We start from the raw sequence: 19,749 nt of genomic DNA, 5'->3' as shown, positions 1-19,749 counted from the left end.
CTCAAAAAAGCACATTCATTATTTTTAAAGCACTGTTTCAAAAACAATCTGTGGAAAAAACCCAGCTAAATTGCTGACAAGTTTGAGATGTATTAGATTTCATAATATTTCTTTGACACTTATAATGATGATTTTTTAGAATTTAAAATATTTGTTATTTTGAATTTGTTTATTTATCAAATTTTGTAAAATTAAATGTAAACAAGATCCATGTGTAAAGAAATAATTAATCATAAGTAAACAGCAGTAGCGTAGCCATTTAATAATTGAGGGGCCATATTCATAATTTATATTCATGTTAACAGACTTTAACTCATTGTCGACAAGTGGATATTCAACCCGACAATATTGTCGGGAAAAGCAAAACATTAAATATCTCAGCAAGTATTTGGACTAAAGACCCTGGAATACCACCAAACGATAGAGCTTGAAAAGACGATTTAAATAGTATTTTAAAACCTGCATATATTAATAAACTGCATTTGTATTATAAGTCAAAACATGAATCAAATAATATGTTGCTTTGTTATCTCAAATTACTCCCCATAGCAACCATATTACTTTAGAAATTCAGTATTTTCTCGCTTTTTTTGTGCTCTGTGTTCTTTAAAATGTCTGAATTTTACATACTATCATTCTGTTATAGTTCTGAGTAATTGTTAGGGTAGGATGTGCAAAAGAAGCGGAGAAAATAGCATTTTATAAGTTCTAAGCGATATTTGTTGCTAAGCGCATTCTTACCGCATGCTCGGAATGTTGTCATGCGGTTAGAAAATGTGACAAAACTCCCTAATGCCTTCCCCCTAGGGTAAATTTGACCCCGGAAATCGATTTCTGACGTAAAATTGACGCGAAATTCATATCATCAATGTATGTTTATATAAAAAAACGGCAAAAATCTTCTAATGGCTCGATTTTGACGCTAAAGATATCAAAATAATCCTGAATATGTGAACTAAACCACTGCAACCCGTGTTCGTTTGCATTTTGGGCAATATTTTAAGGATTAGGCCGCTTTGATGTGCAATATTGAATAATATAAAAAGCACATGCTCTTTAAAGTGAATATCTTAGCGAATTGACAACATATTGATATAAAAAAACATGTATCTACTGAGGACAATTTCTTCTTTAAAGTGTGCCTATTTTTGTTAAAATCGGTCAAGTATTCGAACAGGAATCGCAAGTTATAATCAGCAAACCACTTCTTAAAGACAATCGATATAAAAAGAAATTAATCCTGCGTAACATGAATATATGAATTACCCCTATACCCCCCTCAACCTGGCTACCGTAGCGACTGGTAAAAAAGAGTGTCTCAGATGAAGTTTCCTTCTTAAATTTATCTCGCTTTCATTTTTATTTCATACATTACCAGAAATTTGCGACATGATAATTTGCATGTATACTAATTTGCATTTAACTTTCAGCATAATGGCCTTCAACTTTTACTATAAAATACATATAGTAAATATACAAAACTTAAAAATGCCGTTGCCTTAGACCTTGTCTACTGTTTGCCGACCTCTAGATCGGTAGAGCAGCTGTTTAGAAACGTTTTGGTAACCAAATTTTTTAGCTGGGGCATTTCTGCAATCTGCCAAATTTAAAAATATATTGCTCAAAGTTTTATCCGTGCTCTGTCAACGAACTTATAAAATCGCTCTCATTGATTCGAATATCTCGATTCAGGTAGTTGATGAATTGACGTGTAATATACCAAAAAAATGTTAAAGATATTGTCTTTCGTATTTGCGAATAAACTTTTCTGTACGGCTCGGATTTTCACTGCAATCACTTTAAAAAATATTATCAGTCCTATCAGGAACTTGAACAATACGAAGGCTATATACACATTTGTTCACAATCAGTTGGCCGAACGTAGAAATACCTAAGGTAAGTAATTCGATAATTAAAACGTTGGGAAACGGCTGTTCTATTGACCCAGAGGTCGGCAAACAGTAGGCACGGTCTAGGTCAACGGCATTTTTAGGTTTTGTATATTTACTATAATTATTATGTATTTTATAGTAAAAGTTGAAGACCATTATGCTGAAAGTTAAATGCAAATTAGTATAAATGCAAATTATCATGTCGCAAATTTCTGGTAATGGTCTACGAATTTATTATTCAACGGCTCTGCGATATGAATTTTTAGGAAATGCTTCGTATCTATCTCTTACTGCTGTGTATTCAGGCTTCAAAGGCAATGGTGTCAAGTGCCTTGTTCAGGTTGACGGACTCAGGTACGCAAAATGATCTTTGCTTTTTGTCAAAAAATTATACGTTTTCAGATTGATAAATTCATAGTTTTGTTCATAAGCTTTGTTTTTAACTTTTCAATTGCGAGCTACTTCGCCCAATTTCCCAATAGAAGTAAAGTAAATTCATTATTTCAAAAATATCTAGGCTAATTCAATGTATCGTAACTATTTATTGTTAGCTTTCCAGTACGTGTAAAACTGACAAACAGTATAATTTGTTTGCTGGTCGCTTTCCTTCTGGTAACTTGGCATACATATGATACTAAACATGCATGTGCTCCTCATAACTCTTAATAATTATTATGAATTCTGAAGGAGGTCTCAATAGTTGTTTTGTAAGCTTTGTTAAAGGCAAGTTACAGTGGCTTTAACGTATTGGTTCGGCTCATAACAATGGTAGACTACTTGATTTAAAATTGTTGAGATTTAGCACGTTTATTACTTTTCTGAAAATAACCCACTGATAGGAACTCATGCAGATTATACTAATGAGAACTATTGCTCAGATTATAAAATAACTCCAGATTAAACTCATAAGAACTCTCGCGAACCATAAAATAGTGTCAAATATTCTGACCGTTTTTGATATCTTTAAAAATATAGTGATTGGAAATGTAAACATGCATGGCAGTTGTTTACATTAGCGACTGTAAAGTGTCTTTAAGGTTATATACATACATCATACACTTATATATGATACGCAACGGACTAGTTTACTTTTTCTTGCGAGGTAATCCACACAGCATTTGATGACCTCCATGCATACAGCTGTCAAAAAAGATGTGGTGACCAAGTCAGTGAAGGGATTTGCTGTTACTCTAGCTTTATTTTTACTCACCTAAATAATCAACTTTCAATCCAATTAATGAATGATCGCTCATTTTTGGATGCATGTTCATTGTGAATATTCGAATTTGTCATGGCCAGAAATGCAGGCCAACATGGATGTCAAGCATGCGTAATTTAGCATAGGGATCCTAATAAATATTTTTGAAATAATAAAAATTAGTCCAGTGCGTTGTGAGTTCAGTCACGTCGGTGTTTGGAAAGCATAAGATATAGCTAAAGAGATGGAAACTCTTGTAATAATATACATACATGCATGCGAAATTCACTAGCAAAATTTCATATTTACACAACGAGAATCTCTCAAATAAATTATGACAAATAAATTTTGGAGGTACAAAAAATGTACAAAACTTTTGCCTATTTGCCATTTCTGATTGGACAAAAAAAAGATAAACAAACGGCGTGTGCTTGTCGAGAATCCTGGGACGCAATCGAAACTTGCTTTTATTCAAATTAATCATTTGAATATAAATGTTTACATAGAAATGTTTAGTTAAGCGTTAAATCTACAAACATTGTGTCGTTCGCTGCTTTAATGTCATTAATTTTATTGTTTTTTAAAGTGCCTATATCACTTGTGGGATCTTTACGGATTTGAATAGAGTTTGAAAAATTTGTTTATAAGTTCTAAAACCTTTTTTGATATAAATAAATAGTTTTGAAAATACGTCGGTTGGCGGGACTGGGACTCAGGAATGATTTGCAAACACGCCGTCTTTTATAATGTAAACATGAAGAGTCTCACTGGCGACATAGTTTGCGCTTTTCAAGAAAAAAAATGCGGGAACGGTGCGTTGTGTATGGCTGTAGCAACTGGGCGAGTTTTTCACAAAATATTTTACGTTATTAGAGATCGAAGTAAAATTACAATGATTATAATTATTATGTTTGACAAGAACTCGGTTCCTGAGTCCCAGGCCCCCGAGCACGACGGAAATTTAGGCAAATCGTCATGTTTAGATGTAAATATTCCTGAAACTATTCAACGAGGTCAAATAGGGTCGTAGAACTTATAAACTAATTTTTCAAGCTCTATTCAAATCCGTGAAAATCTCACAAGTGATATAGGCACTTTAACCAATTAAAATTTGAGGTCGAGATTCCCAAGTATGTCCCTGTGAAAGAATATTTTTTGGACCCGACCCGCATTTCTGGTCATAGAGATTATAAATTTTTAGAAGAAACTTTATTGAATATTAATTTTATAATTCATAATACTACCGTATTTTGATTATTGCTCGCCACTGTGGGATAAATGTGGCAGTATGTTAAGAGATATACTCCAAAAACTTCAAAACAGAGTTGAAACAGTTATTTCATGGGCATCTTATGAAACTCGTTTCTCGGATATCCTCCAGGATCTCTCTTGGAAAATATTGAAGAAAGACATCAGAAACTAAGTCTATTCTAATGTTAAAAGTAATAAATAACTTCACTGCTCCCAAACGCGTTCATTATTCGAATGAATGATATTCAAAATAACTATCAATTACGAAATTGGGAAACTGATTTTATTATCCCTAAACCTACGAGCGAATATCTTAAAAAAAACTTTTAAGTATAGTGGAGCAGTAACATGGAATTCGTTCTCTACAGATGCAAAGCTATTAACTACTTTAAGTGTCTTTAGTGCCTTCCGATGCCAATGCCCCCCCTCTAGTGTAATTTATAATCTTTCTGTTTCTGGTCAAGTCTAAATATATCGACTTATAGCATCTTAGTACATTTTTATTTAGAAATGTAATCTCCCTTGCAGAACCAAACTATTATCTGGGATCCTCCACCTCTGCAGAAAAAAAATTTTCGAATTGCGCCGCGGTGTTTAGTAGAGAAGCTTTAATTGCCGCCATATTGGCGTCACTCATTATTAGCCTATTTATTAGGCAAAATCACTGGAGCTATAGCGTGTCTAGAGCCTGTCAATTTTAGACAGGAACGCCAACTGAAGATTTCTCTCGCTCGTTTCCCTTGTTTAAACGCCGTCCTTAATTTAGGACACATTAAGACATTCGTTCCAATTAATCAATTTTTATTTCTTTTGACTCTTGTCGCAGGCATGGGACTCGTTCACCACGTTTTTCGCAAATATAAAACACAAAGTGCCTTGGAATGCGTCCAAAACTGCTTGGCTGAGCACCAAAGATGTGAATCTGTGAATTTCTTTGAAATGAAACAATCTGGTTTCGTAAATTGTGAACTGAACAATGCCACAAAGTCAAAACAACCCAGCAAATTTGAACCATTGGAAAACGTGAAGTATTACGAAATGGTTAACCTGGTACGCCAATGTCCAGTACTTATTACAAAACTATAAATAATTAATTTTAGTCTATAAAATCGTGGGAGCGGGGGGGGGGCTACACCACTTAAATCAGCTAGTGGAAGCAAACCATACAATTCTCTTCGTTTTAGTTCTTTATTCCTACTTTTAAACAAAGAATTTATATCGTTTGATTGCAGAAACAATCCACAGAGAAACAAGATTCAAATAAGAAAGATTTTTCAGCGCTAAATGGTACGTTAAATCAATATTCGATATATCCATATAACACAATTCAGCAGAATTTTAAACCATTATTGGATGAGGCCGAGCAGCATATCCAGAATAACTGATGCCGAGGTCAAAGTATGTCCGCTAGCAAAAAAGCGTGGGCACGGACAGATAACACTATGTCCGCTGAAAAATAGCGGGGGCACCGACAGATATCTGAAATTAACCGTACATTTTCAGCTAATCAGCCGACGATTACACTATCGAATGAATAATAATAATCAACATTATTTAGCAGAATAATATCCATATTTTTTCCATGATTTTTATCGAACAAAAATTTGGAGTTGATATCATAAAAAACAAATCACCAATTGCGATGCTGGGCATCTGTCTAAATTTCGATATCGGCGTGCATCACCGACTATCTGCGAGTGATGAAAACCAGGCTTTAGGTAGATTTTTATGTATAATTTTGTATTTAATATATTCTCTATATAATTTATATCATATGATATTATAAGTATTTCCGTGGAAGTAGGGTGCTCATTACGATACGTCCGAATTTTCTTGTTATGCTTACCGCTCACACACGCTAACCTGTCTTTTTGATTTATCGTCATAACCTTAGTCAGCAGGGTAACTAGAACAATAATTTGGGGGAGGAGATATTCATATATTCAGTTCCGTCCGACGGATTTCCTTCTAAAGTGCAATAGCTCACAATAAAAATCCGCCAGGCAAAACTGGATATATGGATATTTATATACCCCCATTATCGTTCTAGTTACGCCCCTGATCATAGTTGACGTAATTTTTCTTTTTTACTTACATTAATCTTTTTTAGAAAACACCTCGTTCCATGCAAATTTCACAAATCTTGGAGAATCTGGGCGTCTTGGTCCTGCTTCTCTTGATACTCATTATGCTGGTAAGGACAATGAAAACATGGTCACTGTTAAGAATGGTATTCAGTTCTGGACAGTTCCGCACACAGGTACATACGAAATCACAGCTGTTGGTGCTGCAGGAGGATATCTTAATAAATCCGGATCATCAAGTGCACGAGGTCGAGGAGCCTACATAAGAGGAGAATTTGATCTCAAAAAAGGTGATGTGCTGAAAATCTTGGTAGGACAAGAAGGCATAAAGCCCTCTCAATATAGCACATCAGGAGGTGGAGGAACATTTGTATCCACATCATCAAATGCTCCAATAATCGTCACAGGTGGTGGCGGTGGCACCCAATTTCTAAGCACTCACTTATCAAACTGTGACGCCAGTAAAGCGATGTCTGGAAAAAGTAATGCTTGTGTAGGCAATTGTTCCATCTGGTCAGGTGGTGTCAATGGAAACGGCGCTACACAAATGGACGATAATATTTCTGGTGAGTAAACATTTTTTAAGATCTATATAATCATACGAATGTTTATCATTTTACACCATGGTCGCAGAAGATCCTTGAGTGCATGGGCGGCTAATATTGTTATTTTTGTGTTAGCAGATCCTGAAAACAATCAATTAGAAAATAAACTAATAAGCGAATATTTGAATATTAGCCCATCAGTTAGGCATCTTGCAGTGGCACGCAGTGGCGTAAATAGAACGATAATTGTGGAGGGGCTCGTATTCATATATTATCCAGTTCTGCCCGACGGATTTGTTTTGTAAGTGCAATAATTAATATTCACCCTCTCCCCCCAATCATCATTCTATTGTTACGGCTTCGCGCTGCTTAGACGACCGTCTCGCACGGATGATATCAAGTGTTCTCAATAATACTTGTCGGTGATTTCAGTGCTCACCCGATCTTCTTTATTTTTTTTTAATTAACCAGACCATGAATGTAGTCTTACGCTAGGCGCTTTCTAGCTCTTGAAAACTGAAAATACAAAATTGGATGTCATAAGCCAAGAAAGAATTATTTTCCGTGCTATATGCACATTAGTTAGAATATCGTATCACTACTACGAGGGCGCAGTTTGGCCTACTAAACGTGTAAATTGTAATCTACCACATGGTCACAAACTTCCGCATATACCTTCAAATTACTGGTATTACTTTTAGGGTGACATATTTAGTGCTAATAACATTGAATTAAGAAACCTCTTCAAATTTAATAATGCCGTTTCTTAGGTGGTGGCGGTGGTGGATTTAACAGCAATGGAAGTAACAGTAAATATTATGGATATGGAGGTCAAGGTTTCATCCACGGAGGAGAAGGTGGTATTTCTTTCGATTTTGCAGACGGAGGATTTGGAGGTGGTGGCGGTGGAGGAGGAAAGTTTGATGGAGGAGAATTAGCTAGTGGAGGAGGAGGAGGGTATTCTGGAGGAGCACCTGGTGATAGCACCCAGCAGAGTTCTTGTGGTGGAGGAGGAGGATCTTTCAATAATGGGAAGAATCAATTCAGTAAAGAAGGGTATCGTGCTAGTGGTCATGGTTTTGTTGAGATAAAACGTTTGAGATAAATTACACATGTAGGATGATGAGTTTATAAAATACATCTTACTAAAAAATGTCAAAGATTAATGTATCATCTCCGTATTCTTTTCAAATAGTATTTTAAGAGTCTTATTGAGATATTGACGATACAGCTGCTGTTATACCTATCCTAGAATAAAAAGAATGAGAATGTAAAACTTGGATAAACTTTCATAACTGTTATTCCCCACTGGTAAATTACTGTGCAAAATAATTTACATAGGTCAGTCGCTATATATGGATGTTTACGTAGGAATTTTTTTAACATCTATCTGGAAAATTGGTGCATCTTTTATGATTATTATGTGGAAACGCATAAACTATAATTGAATTAAAACAGTTTAATAAAAGTAATTGTGAGGTTCACGAATAATTATGATTATATCTATTCCTGAGCTTCACAATTACTTTTATTAAACTGATGAAATTATATACCCAACCAAATTTCGTGAATTAGGTCAAATCCAGGACCTGTATATCCCATACAAATTAGATTGATAAAATAATATGCAAACCAATTACAAACACTAGAGGTTGTATCGGAAAAGTACAATTATTACTGTTTGTAACTGATTCGGATATCTATATAATATCAAAACTTTATTTATTACAATACAATACAGCACAATAAAAAAAACTGCCGCTCGAGTTGTTAACATTACATATAAATAGTATGTTCTATTACATACTTAATTGCTTAGTACAATAATTTTGCGTTAGATATAATTGTACTGATTACAAAAAATCATTTTATAGTAGTTTTTAAGATGTTTATTCAAAATTTTGAAATGTTCTCCCCATAACGCCAAATTTAAGAGTTGCTGAACTTGCTGAATATGTTTTCTGCAACATGGCGTTGCCATTTTCATTTATTTTCGCTATTGTACTACATAGGTAACTCGTCTAATCAGTATAATAATTATAAGGCAAAAAAAGTGAAGCGAAAAGCCTCTAAAAAGCTATAGAGCAACACCGCGGAAAAACGTCTGCGCACGCGTCAACTCTGCCTGTAAGTGAGATTACAGTGACCCCTCGCCGGACCTTAATGCAACAACATCATTTCCGAAACAGTGTAAAAATCATATTATATTTAACAAAATAAAGTATTTACAATAAAATATAACAATTTAAAACAGAACAAATTTAATATTAATTTTACATATAACAGTTAAAATAACACTCTCAATATTTGGCTACGTTGACATACAGTGATTTCTCATCGGGTAGTCGAATTGTTGATGTGCTAAACTTACCACAGGATATTCAAAGTTTTTTGAATAGGTTGCCTGCACAAGTGGCTGACTTGCCTGTTATGATTGTGCGAAGGCAGGGTGCTGATGAAACACATAAAGATTTTACAGTTCGTCGACACAGGGTGCTTGAAGCTATATTGTGGTTGAAAACAAACAATCCATTTTTCAAAGATATTGAGATTGACAGGGATATTATCCAAAGTCTACCTGAAAATGGTGTCCCTGAAGAGCTAAGGTATATTATTGAAGACAATGAACTTCCAGTTCATGTTGAAAATGAGGGCCCCCCACAAGAACCTGTAATGAGTGCTAATGCAACAGTTGAAGAATTAGTTTTAGGAAATGGCAGTACATCATTTATTCCTATGCGGCGAAGACAAAGAAAGGATGGTGCAGCTATTCAAGATGCAGTGAATGAGGTTGACCCTTTGGACTGGCCCTCAACTGAAGGTAATGCTTTTAATGAGTTTAAAACAGATGGTTTGGCAAGCATGGCATTTCCCACACTATTTCCCCATGGGAAAGGTGACCCAACAAACAGAGTCAGGCAACATGAGGTAAGTTTGGCAGAGGCATTCAAACACCTGATGAAGTTTGCAGAGAGGCTGCCAAATGGTAAGTTTGAATGGAGGTTTGCCTCACATCCCCGGTTTCCATACTGGGCATTGAATATGAAGCAGAGACATCAGTTGTTGTCACAAGATAACATTTACTTGCGGCAACATCCAGCAGATGCTAACATGACTATGGAGGAGCTGAAGACAATGGTAAACTCGATGAGTGCAAATCAAATGGTAAATCGTTTGCAACGTTATGTTTCAAAAATTCAAGGAACAAATCAGTATTGGTATCAGAGACTACAAGAACTCTTGGCCCTGATTGAACAAAAAGGTTGCTCAAGAACAGAAAGAGCACAAGCAGTGATAGACAATCCACACATGACAGATTGGTTCTTCATGCAAAGGCTACAGGAGTTTATCAAACATTGGCTTCAAGGTGTCTTGGGTGCTGAATGGTTTTGGTATAGGTTTGAATATCAGGCCAGAGGTAGTATACATGCTCATGGATGTGCTAAATTAAAGAATGACCCAGATATCCGGTTATTACGTAAACGTGCATGTCAAGCAGTGCTTGAGAAAGAGAAAGAAAATGAAATGTCCCCTGACGATTTTGAATTCTCTTGCCAGGATATTGTCAGAGAGGGTGAAGATGCGGAAAGAAAGCTAATCAGGTGAATATTTAAATTGTATGTTTAAATTACACTCACATGCATATAAATTGCACAGATTGTGTCCAAGACTTTTTCCCAGACTTTCAGCCTACTGTATATATATATATATATATATATATATATATATATATATATATATATATATATATATAATAGTTTAAATAGCGTACTAATAATACAAATGCCACAATGTTGCAAATATCTAAAAATACAGCTTCCACATACATTTACAAAAAAAAACAAAATTCCGTATATTTTCTTCAGGAATTGCTAATTCCTATTGTTAAGGAATTGGGAGTGTAAACAGCAATTATGAAAAAAATATACAAATTAGGTATTAACCAATTTGTAACTTTTTATCCCTTTTAAAGTTATGTTGACTGGCTTGTGACCACAGTCAATGAACATCGATCTGCCTGATGAGAACTGGAGAGTACCAGATCCACACCCTTCTGCTTGCTGTGAAAGCCACATCAGTTGATAATCGTGACGACGATTATCACAGGTTAGTAAATTCAGTAGAGAGGCACACAAGATGCAGTCCAGCCTACTGCCTGAAAAAGAAGAGGTCTGACCTTCCTGCAGAGTGCAGATTTGGGTTTCCAAAACCATTACAAGAGGAGACTGCACTGATTTATGAAGTTCAAGGTGAGAAAAAAAAATCTGTAAAATCAGAGTTGCAAACCAAGAGAAACGATAAAAGATTGAATTCGCACAACAGGGTCATGCTTGAAATTGGCGGGCCAATGTGGATTTACAGGTAATTGTAGATGAAAAGGCATGTGCAAGATACATGGCCAAGTATGCAGCGAAAGGGGAACCACGATCAAAATCTGCTTCCGATATACTAAAGTTGTCTGCATGGCCAGAAAATTCGGACATAGTTAACATTCTACTTCCGCCTAAATTTGCATATGGTGTCAAAATAAAGCTTCGTGAGTTTATAGTAAACTGTAATGTGCACAGTACTAAACGCTAAAAATACACCTTTAGGTAGGTCGATTATAATTTGCCTTAATTGCTCGTTGCAGAGCAAGTTAATCTTAATATTTTTATATAGTATTTCAAAATGTTTTATCAATATTCGTTCTGCATTTTCAAAACAAAGTTTTGGTCATTTATCACGTTGAATACCATATAAAACGAAAACCGTAATAGCGTAGAAATAAAATAAAAATGCAGAGCCGACATAAACCTTTGCCAGCAAAATATTACCTCAGGATCTTCAATATGACACGAGTTACAAGAAACAACCAGGGCAAATAGCAAAGATGCAATGATTTTCTTAAATTTTGCAAAATTTAAGAATGCGCAATATAATTTATAGTTCTGCAAACGAATAATATTTGAACAGATATGCAAATTTGCTACGGCAATCTGCATATTCCATGTCCGCAATTTCTGGTCATGGTGTCTTCATTACAGAATGATAGCCAAGTGTCTTCTGCAATCAAGAAAGCAATGATCCAAGTTGCTGGCGATAGAGACATGGCTGCTCAAGAGACTGCCCATATGTTACTCAGTTTGCTTCTGGTAGGCTGTACATATAGTTTTGTTACTGTTTCTTTAGAAAACAGCAGAAAAGTGATTCTTGATACAGAAGATGCACAAGAGGAAGTACTTCAGAATTCTGTTCTTCAAGATTATGCAGAGCGAACAAAAGTAGAGAGTAGGTACAAGGGGTTATCTCAGTTGAATTTGATGCAGTATGCATCTCAGTTCACAAAAGTCAGAGGTGAGTTGACAAAACGACTGAATCCTTACATTGTCAGGACATTTCCTAAGGTTACAGCCAATCCTGGCAGCCCAACCTTTGGGAAATACTGCAAGTATCAACTGATTAAGTTTAAACCATGGGAAGGTAAGTCATCAAGTGCATGGGATGATATGGAGGAAACTGATGATGTGTTTATTAACACATATGCTTCATTTCTTCAGACAGATTTTGCTAGAGACAATGTATTTGGGCATTCTATTGAAACAGAAATGGTCCAGGCTGCACAGGCAGATGAAACATATGGAACTGATGAAAACAGTGATGAAAGCGATGACGAACAGGATCAACTTGAAGCGAATGAAGATGAGCAAATCGAGGACTGGATGTTGTTATGTCGTCTCAACCAACATTATGAGGATGCGGGAAATCAAATGGCAAATAATGAGGCAGTGGATTGGTTCGAAGCAGCAAGAGCTGTGCCGGGGGATTTATTGAGAGAATCTCCTGGATGGATTTCGAAACAGAGAAGGGATGCAGAGGAGCAAGGTCTGCAATATCAAACAGGTGACCAACAAGTGGTGGTTGACCCAGGGACTTTGAATGACAAACAGCGACTGGCATTTGACATTATCACTGCATCTATGGCTAATGATGAATGTGATCCACTTCGTATGATTGTAAGTGGTACTGCTGGCACAGGTAAGACATATTTAATTAGTGCCCTAAAGCAGGTATTGCAAGATCAATGTATTGTCACAGCAACCACTGGAATTGCAGCATTCAGATTTTTGGTGGCCAAACTTTGCATTCTGCCGCTCAACTTCCAATTCGAGAATATAGGGATTTACAGGGCGATTCCTTACAGAGATTGCTACTCAGATTGGAAGGTAAGAGATTTCTTATTATTGATGAAATGTCAATGATTGGACATAAGATGCTTTCATGGCTTGACAACAGATTACGTGCAGGTACAGGAAAAGAAGATGTCCCATTTGGTGGCATGTCGATTATCTTAATGGGGGATTTTGGCCAGTTACCTCCTGTAGGCGATAAACCAATGTACATCGCAGGTAATGGTTCCATAATCAGTGACCATGGTCATAGTATGTATTTAACATATGATCATGTAGTCATTTTAGAGCAGGTCATGCGACAGATTGGTGAAGACCCAGAAGTAGTTGCATTCAGGGCGCTATTGATGAGAATGAGAGATGGACAAGTGACCGAGATGGACTGGAAACTATTGATAGAGCACTCCAGACCTAACGTTGCAATGGATCGATTTAATGATGCTATCCGGCTGTACTTTGATAAAAAAGTGTTGCAGAATATAACTACGAGAAGTTACTAGAGATTGGACAACCATTGGTTAAAATTCAAGCAAGGCATTCAGGTCGGGGTGCAAGGGGGTAACATCTGATGAAGCAGGTGGTTTGGAAGCAATCCTCTTTTTGTCAACCAAAGCAGAGGTGATGCTGACATGTAATTTGTGGGCAGAAGTTGGTCTTTGCAATGGCTCTTTCGGAACTGTTGAGCAATTTTGGTTTGCAGAGAATATGGGTCCACCAAATCTACCGATTGCAGTACTGGTCCATTTTCCGGCATATTCTGGTCCTGCATTTTTACAAGAATGTTCAAAGTGTATACCTGTGCCTCCAAGACTGTTTGAGTGGATGGCTGATGGCAAGTATTTGTCAAGACAACAATTGCCCTTGCGGCTGAGGTATGCCATGACAATACACAAGTCCCAAGGACAAACACTAACCAAGGCTGTTGTTGATTTAGGTAAAGGGGAGAGAGTTGCTGGCTGCACGTTTGTGGCAACATCCAGGGTAAGATCGATTCATGATATTGTGTTTGAACCTATGACATTTGATCGTTTGAAAGCCATTGGTAGGAATAAAAGTTTGAAGACTCGACAAGAAGCAGAACGACGACTTCGTGTGCTTGCAGAAGAGACTGAACAGAGGCATAAGCATTGAATATATGCATATAAGGATATGGATTGTATTGTAAGTTGTTATATCCTTTTGTTTAATGATACTGGGCACCAATGTGCTTTCGAGGAAATCATAGTCGCCTGCTACTAGACACAACTTTAGAAGTGAAGTTTGTATGTCTTATTACAACTTTGCCTCTATAATTTTGTTTTTGAGGATGGCAATGTACTGTACATGTGTCATATTGCCTGTTACTAGACATAATATCAGGTATTATGCTTTTGAGGGTGGCTGTTGACATGTACACTATATCAATCAGGTAAGTTACCTATTTACAATAACAATCAATGAAATGAAAACCACAATACCACCGCGCGGGGATATTTTGCGATTTGCCTGGTAACAATAATAAAGTACACGCAAAATTCACGTATAACATAAATTTCAAAAAGAGCGCGAAAATATCCTGCCGATATCCTGCTGTTTTTGGACTGCGGTAAGTCTTTTTCAAAATAAAAAACTTTATAAAATATTAAACATTTCAAAGTTCGCTCGAATAAATTATAATATACTACTCCACAGTCGACAATTTGATTTACCAATTTATGCACAGATATTTTAGGGAGAAACTTCTGTATCCTTTTTATTGCATTTTAAAATTGGCATGTTTTTCCAACGCCCACGCGTATTATCTTTTGTGTTTAACTTTTCTCAATAAACTAATGAAACTATTGTATTTTTTATATATTTTACAGCTACAAAAGTCATAAATATTATTTAAAAATGTAAGTTTGCTATTTTAATACATTTCTTTTCTCAAAAATAACATTTCAGTAGCTATATTGAAGGAATTTTAAGCTTGCCTCGAGTATACAATGTATTTTAACCGTATAGTGCTTTTGAAATTGTATTAAAATATGTTTACTCAATATATTTTTATGTTGATGGCATATAAGATCATCTACAAGGAGAGAAAAAAGTAAGATTCAACCTCTTTTCTACCAGTTTACTAACCACTTTTCTCATGGTTGTAGTGTAATGGTAAAAGTTTTTACTGTTACTGATTTTTCTATGTATTTTAGTGGAAAATGAAGAAGAAGTACTTGGTATGTTTACAGATATAGGCACTTGGCCATATATAAGTATACATAATTTGTGGTAACCTTTTCTTTTCGCACATGACAAACATGCCATATATATGAAAGATAGATTCATTCTCAAAGACATAAATCAATTTAGTGTGGCCTTTATAATACTCTGGCCATATTTATACACATACTGTAGTATAAATTTAGCAAAGTACTAAATATTGATTAAAGATTTTGCCTCTTGCATTTTAGAAATTGAAGTTGATGCAGAGGGTGATGAAGGTAAATAAAAAATATTCAAAGTATTAATCTAATTCATTTGTCGCACTGTTTTCATTTTTTCTCACAACAATGAAGTGTATAATACATTTATATACAAATTTCCCTTCACCATAGATCTAAGAGAAGCAGAGCAACCTGCCGTGGCAGTGGATGGGCCAGGTGAGCAATCCTGTAGCTCCCCCTGCACAACTAAAATACTCTCATTTTATCACAGTAAATCCTGTGCCACCACAATTATATCAACAATGTATGCACAAGTTTACAATATTATTATTGACTTAGCCATATATAAAGAAATATATATTAATATATATATATATATATATATATATTATATATATATATGTGGTATCACATTTTTGTTATCCGGTACAGATTTTCCAATGAGCTAAAAGACCACAACCCAGCTCAACCCAATTGCCTTCCTTCTTTAATTTTACGTACAACCCCCCCCCCCCCCATTTTGTAAAAATGTTGTCCTTGTGGTGGATGCATGAAAATCACATCTATGTATTTTGTTCATTATTGAAAATCACATCTATGTATTTGTGTATTATTGTTTCATTTCAGAAGATCATCCACTCCCCAGACCAAAGGGGAGAGGCTTGCCCCCAGGTATTATTGTATCATTTAATTTTACTGAAATGTAATGTATACCATTTGCTTCCAGATAGCTCAAATTTTTAAAAACTTTTCGTTATCAATTTAATATCCTAATTTACGCGATGTGTCAACCAAGTTTGTTACGTACATTTCAGAACATCATCCGCTCCCTGCTCTTCGGGGAAAAGGCTTGCTCCCAGGTATTAATTTGTATAATTTCATTAGAGTTATTACCTATGTAAACACATTACACTCGATCAATAATGGTTACATTGCAATGATGCTCAAAATGACATCTCCTCTCTTTTAGGTTTCCGTGGACATATTGCAGGTTAATAAAGTTTGATTGACAATGGTCAGTTAATTCACGAATTTACTCAATGGTCAGTTAATTTACGAATTTATAAAACTCAGCGTAATCTAGTTACAAATTTAAAGAGGAAAGCTGTTAAAGATTTTTGTGCTGAAGCTGCTACCACATCGAACTCAACTGTTGGGTTATTTTGGAGAAAAATGAAACCATTACTGCCAAATAATAATCCCAGTAACACAGAAACGAACATACATCTTATAGAGGATGGGAAATTGGTTTCAAATCCTAGCACTATATTTAATGAATTTTTCACTGCCCCCGTAATCAAGGAAACGATTTTGAATATGTCTGAGCAAGATTTTGTGAACCATAGTAGCGTGCAGGCGATCAAAAATCGATCTTTTGATCTCAATTTCTCATTTAAGCATGTTAGTGTAGAGTATGTTGCTGATCTATTGTTAAATCTAAACGAAAAGAAAGCTTGTGGTCCTGATGGTATCACTCAAAAACTGTTGAAAGCTTCGGCACCTGCAATTGCTTTACCTCTTACCAATTTATTCAACTATTGCATTGACAAATGCACCTGGCCGAGTACATGGAAAGAGGGAAATGTTACTCCAGTCTACAAGAAAGACGATACTGTCAAAAAAGTGAACTATAGACCGATTACTGTGCTATCATGCATACCAAAACTTTTTGAGAGAATTAAATATGATCAATTATATGGTTCGTTTTGCCCTATCTTTTCCACTAATATGTCTGGTTTCTTGAGCGGTCACTCGTGTGCAACAGCACTAATTAAATTGGCGGATGACTGTAGAAGAGCTCTCGATCAAAAGAAGGATGTTGGGATTGTGACAATTGATCTGTCCAAAGCCTTTGACTCCATATGTCACAATCTTTTACTAGCTAAGATGAAAGCCTATGGAATGCAAGATCAAGCACTGCAGTTAATGAGATCTTATCTCATTAACAGGAAGCAGAGAGTAAAATGCAATGGAGTCCTGTCGGATTGGCTGATGTTAAAATGTGGTGTGCCCCAAGGGAGTTTATTGGGACCTTTACCATTTAACATCTTTATCAATGATCTCAATTGGCGTGTCAATGATACATCACTGCGACTATATGCTGATGACACTACCCAATATGCATCGGACATATGTCCCGACATACTGGAGTATTCGCTTAATTCCGAACTTCAAGTCTTATCCCACTGGCTTAAGGAAAATTATTTGCAAATAAATATTGGGAAGACAAAGGCAATGATCCTGGGAAAATCTGAGTATTTGTATGATCTGAAACTTGATATTCAAATCATAGAAGTTGAAGAGTCGTTAAAAACCCTTGGCGTGACTTTAGATAAAGAACTAAACTTTAAATTACATATAGATGAAGTTCTGAAAAAATCTTATGGAATGATTGCCGCCTTACGACGTATTAAAAGAATGGTACCGACAAAAACTTTAACGTTATTATATAAAGCCTATGTTGTACCCCATATGGAATATTGCTCTCAACTGTTTATTGGTGTTAATAAAACATCGAGTAAGAAACTTGAAAAAGCCAATGCATTTGGACTGAGAACAGTGATGAACTTAGGTAACAATATCTGTTACGACGAACTCTTGAAATTAGCATCTATGCAAACATTAGAACGTAGAAGACTTGAACAATCTCTAGTTTTGTTCTTCAAGTGTTTTAAGCAGGGAGGGCCTGCATATATTTCGGAGTTATTTAAACTTCGTATATCTCCCTATAATTTAAGGCATAATGGCCTTAATGTTGATCAAGAAAAGTATAATAGTCGTTACTTGCATGACTCATTTAGCTATATTGTAGGACATATTTGGAACAATTTGTCATCGGCTGTTAAATCTGCCTCAACGTTGGCTGAATTTAAAACAGAACTGAAACATTGTGAAATGATTGGGTGTCAATGCCAATCTTGTTTATAATCTCATAACTAATTATTTGATCTTAATTTTAAGCAGTATCAAATATTTTAGTATAGTGTAATATAGATTGTTTAATAGTGTAATATATATTCTTAATCTTTTATTGTATACTATATCTAGGTAAATTTATGTCGTGCACTTTAACCATGAGCCTCTGGCTCGGATGATTGGGCAACCACATCCCGTGCTAACGACTTTAAATAAATCATTACATTACATTACATTACATTAGCCAGAAGACCAATCATTTCTTGATATTCCATCTTAGGGCGTTGCTACAAGTGTGGCGTGCGGGGCCATCGTGCTCACGCCTGCCAATCGCGTATGTATTTAATACCTTATGGATTGCCATGTATTGTATAGTCACGTGAACAATCGCAAAGTGGTGTGATGTTGTAAGCATATAACCTTGACTCTAGGGCTAAACATACCAAGCCCGGTGTGACAGAAAGAATTCTGATCAGAAGGTCTAACCAATTATTTAAACATTGCTAAAGACGCCGCTGGCCATCACAATGTATGAAAATAATATATATAACTAGAAATACATGCATGCAGCAACCCCTCGCTATTTCAAACCAAGTACACAATTTCCTGAGTTAACCTGACCTAAACTTATATTATGAAATGACACAAAACTCAAATCAGTCTTAAAGTTTCCATCATTCAATACAAAAATAATCACAAAGCTAGTGTAAACATTGCCCGTTCAATTTTGCTGCATTATACCATGCCAGCAATTAAGTAACGGTTTAAAATCGAAGTTTCAAACGATTAAAACAGTACAAAATCTTCACAGAAAAAACTTCAAATGTTATTTTGTTCTGTAATTGCAGTCAACGCCGGCGGCTAAAAGTTTCAGTATACTTTATAAATATAGTGTGTATTTTTGATACCAAAATTCAAATTACACTTTCAAAAACACTTTTTGAAGTTAAAGCAAAGGTGTAATAGCCCTTCACAGGTTTATGCGTTTGCAGAAAAAGCTGAAAATTTAAAAAATGAACGGCATACAAAGCTGAAAAGTATACAAATACGGCTCATTCTTACCGCGAAACAAGTACGAGATAAACAAAGTAAACACGTACCCTTTGTCTTTGAAAACATTTATAAGCTTGCAGATTATGAATTATTCCTCTTACACGCCTTTGTTTTGACTGTATCCACGTTCATCTTTGCTATCTGTCATGCTTCATATATCTTGTTTCTTCTTGTTTTACTTTCTTTGCACAAGTTTATGAAACGCTTTTACAAAAATGTTTACGAAATGACAGTTAAA

General features: G+C 35.6%; 1 protein-coding gene and 1 long non-coding RNA gene across 3 annotated transcripts; both read left to right on the top strand.

Moving 5' to 3' along the window:
* The first annotated feature begins 9,400 nt into the window (after positions 1-9,400).
* On the top strand, positions 9,401-10,576 carry LOC114544479. Its single transcript, XM_028563112.1, has one exon. It carries the CDS (start codon positions 9,401-9,403, stop codon positions 10,574-10,576), a length of 1,176 nt encoding a protein of 391 aa, XP_028418913.1.
* A 4,561-nt stretch (positions 10,577-15,137) lies between these two features.
* Positions 15,138-16,185, top strand: LOC114515702. Of its 2 annotated transcripts, none has more exons than XR_003686237.1 (5): positions 15,138-15,208; positions 15,312-15,335; positions 15,570-15,599; positions 15,714-15,758; positions 16,170-16,185. It is a non-coding gene; the product is annotated as an uncharacterized LOC114515702 (long non-coding RNA). The 2 variants fall into 2 exon arrangements; XR_003686238.1 differs by having other exon boundaries at positions 15,975-16,179.
* Positions 16,186-19,749: the final 3,564 nt, after the last annotated feature.

Source organism: Dendronephthya gigantea, unplaced genomic scaffold (assembly GCF_004324835.1).
Source record: "Dendronephthya gigantea isolate DGI-Jeju-01 unplaced genomic scaffold, DenGig_1.0 000004F, whole genome shotgun sequence".
In the NCBI taxonomy this organism is placed as follows: Eukaryota; Metazoa; Cnidaria; class Anthozoa; order Malacalcyonacea; family Nephtheidae; genus Dendronephthya; species Dendronephthya gigantea.
The sequence above is the reverse complement of the archived record's forward strand: the minus strand, read 5'-3'. Positions and strand labels throughout refer to the sequence as shown.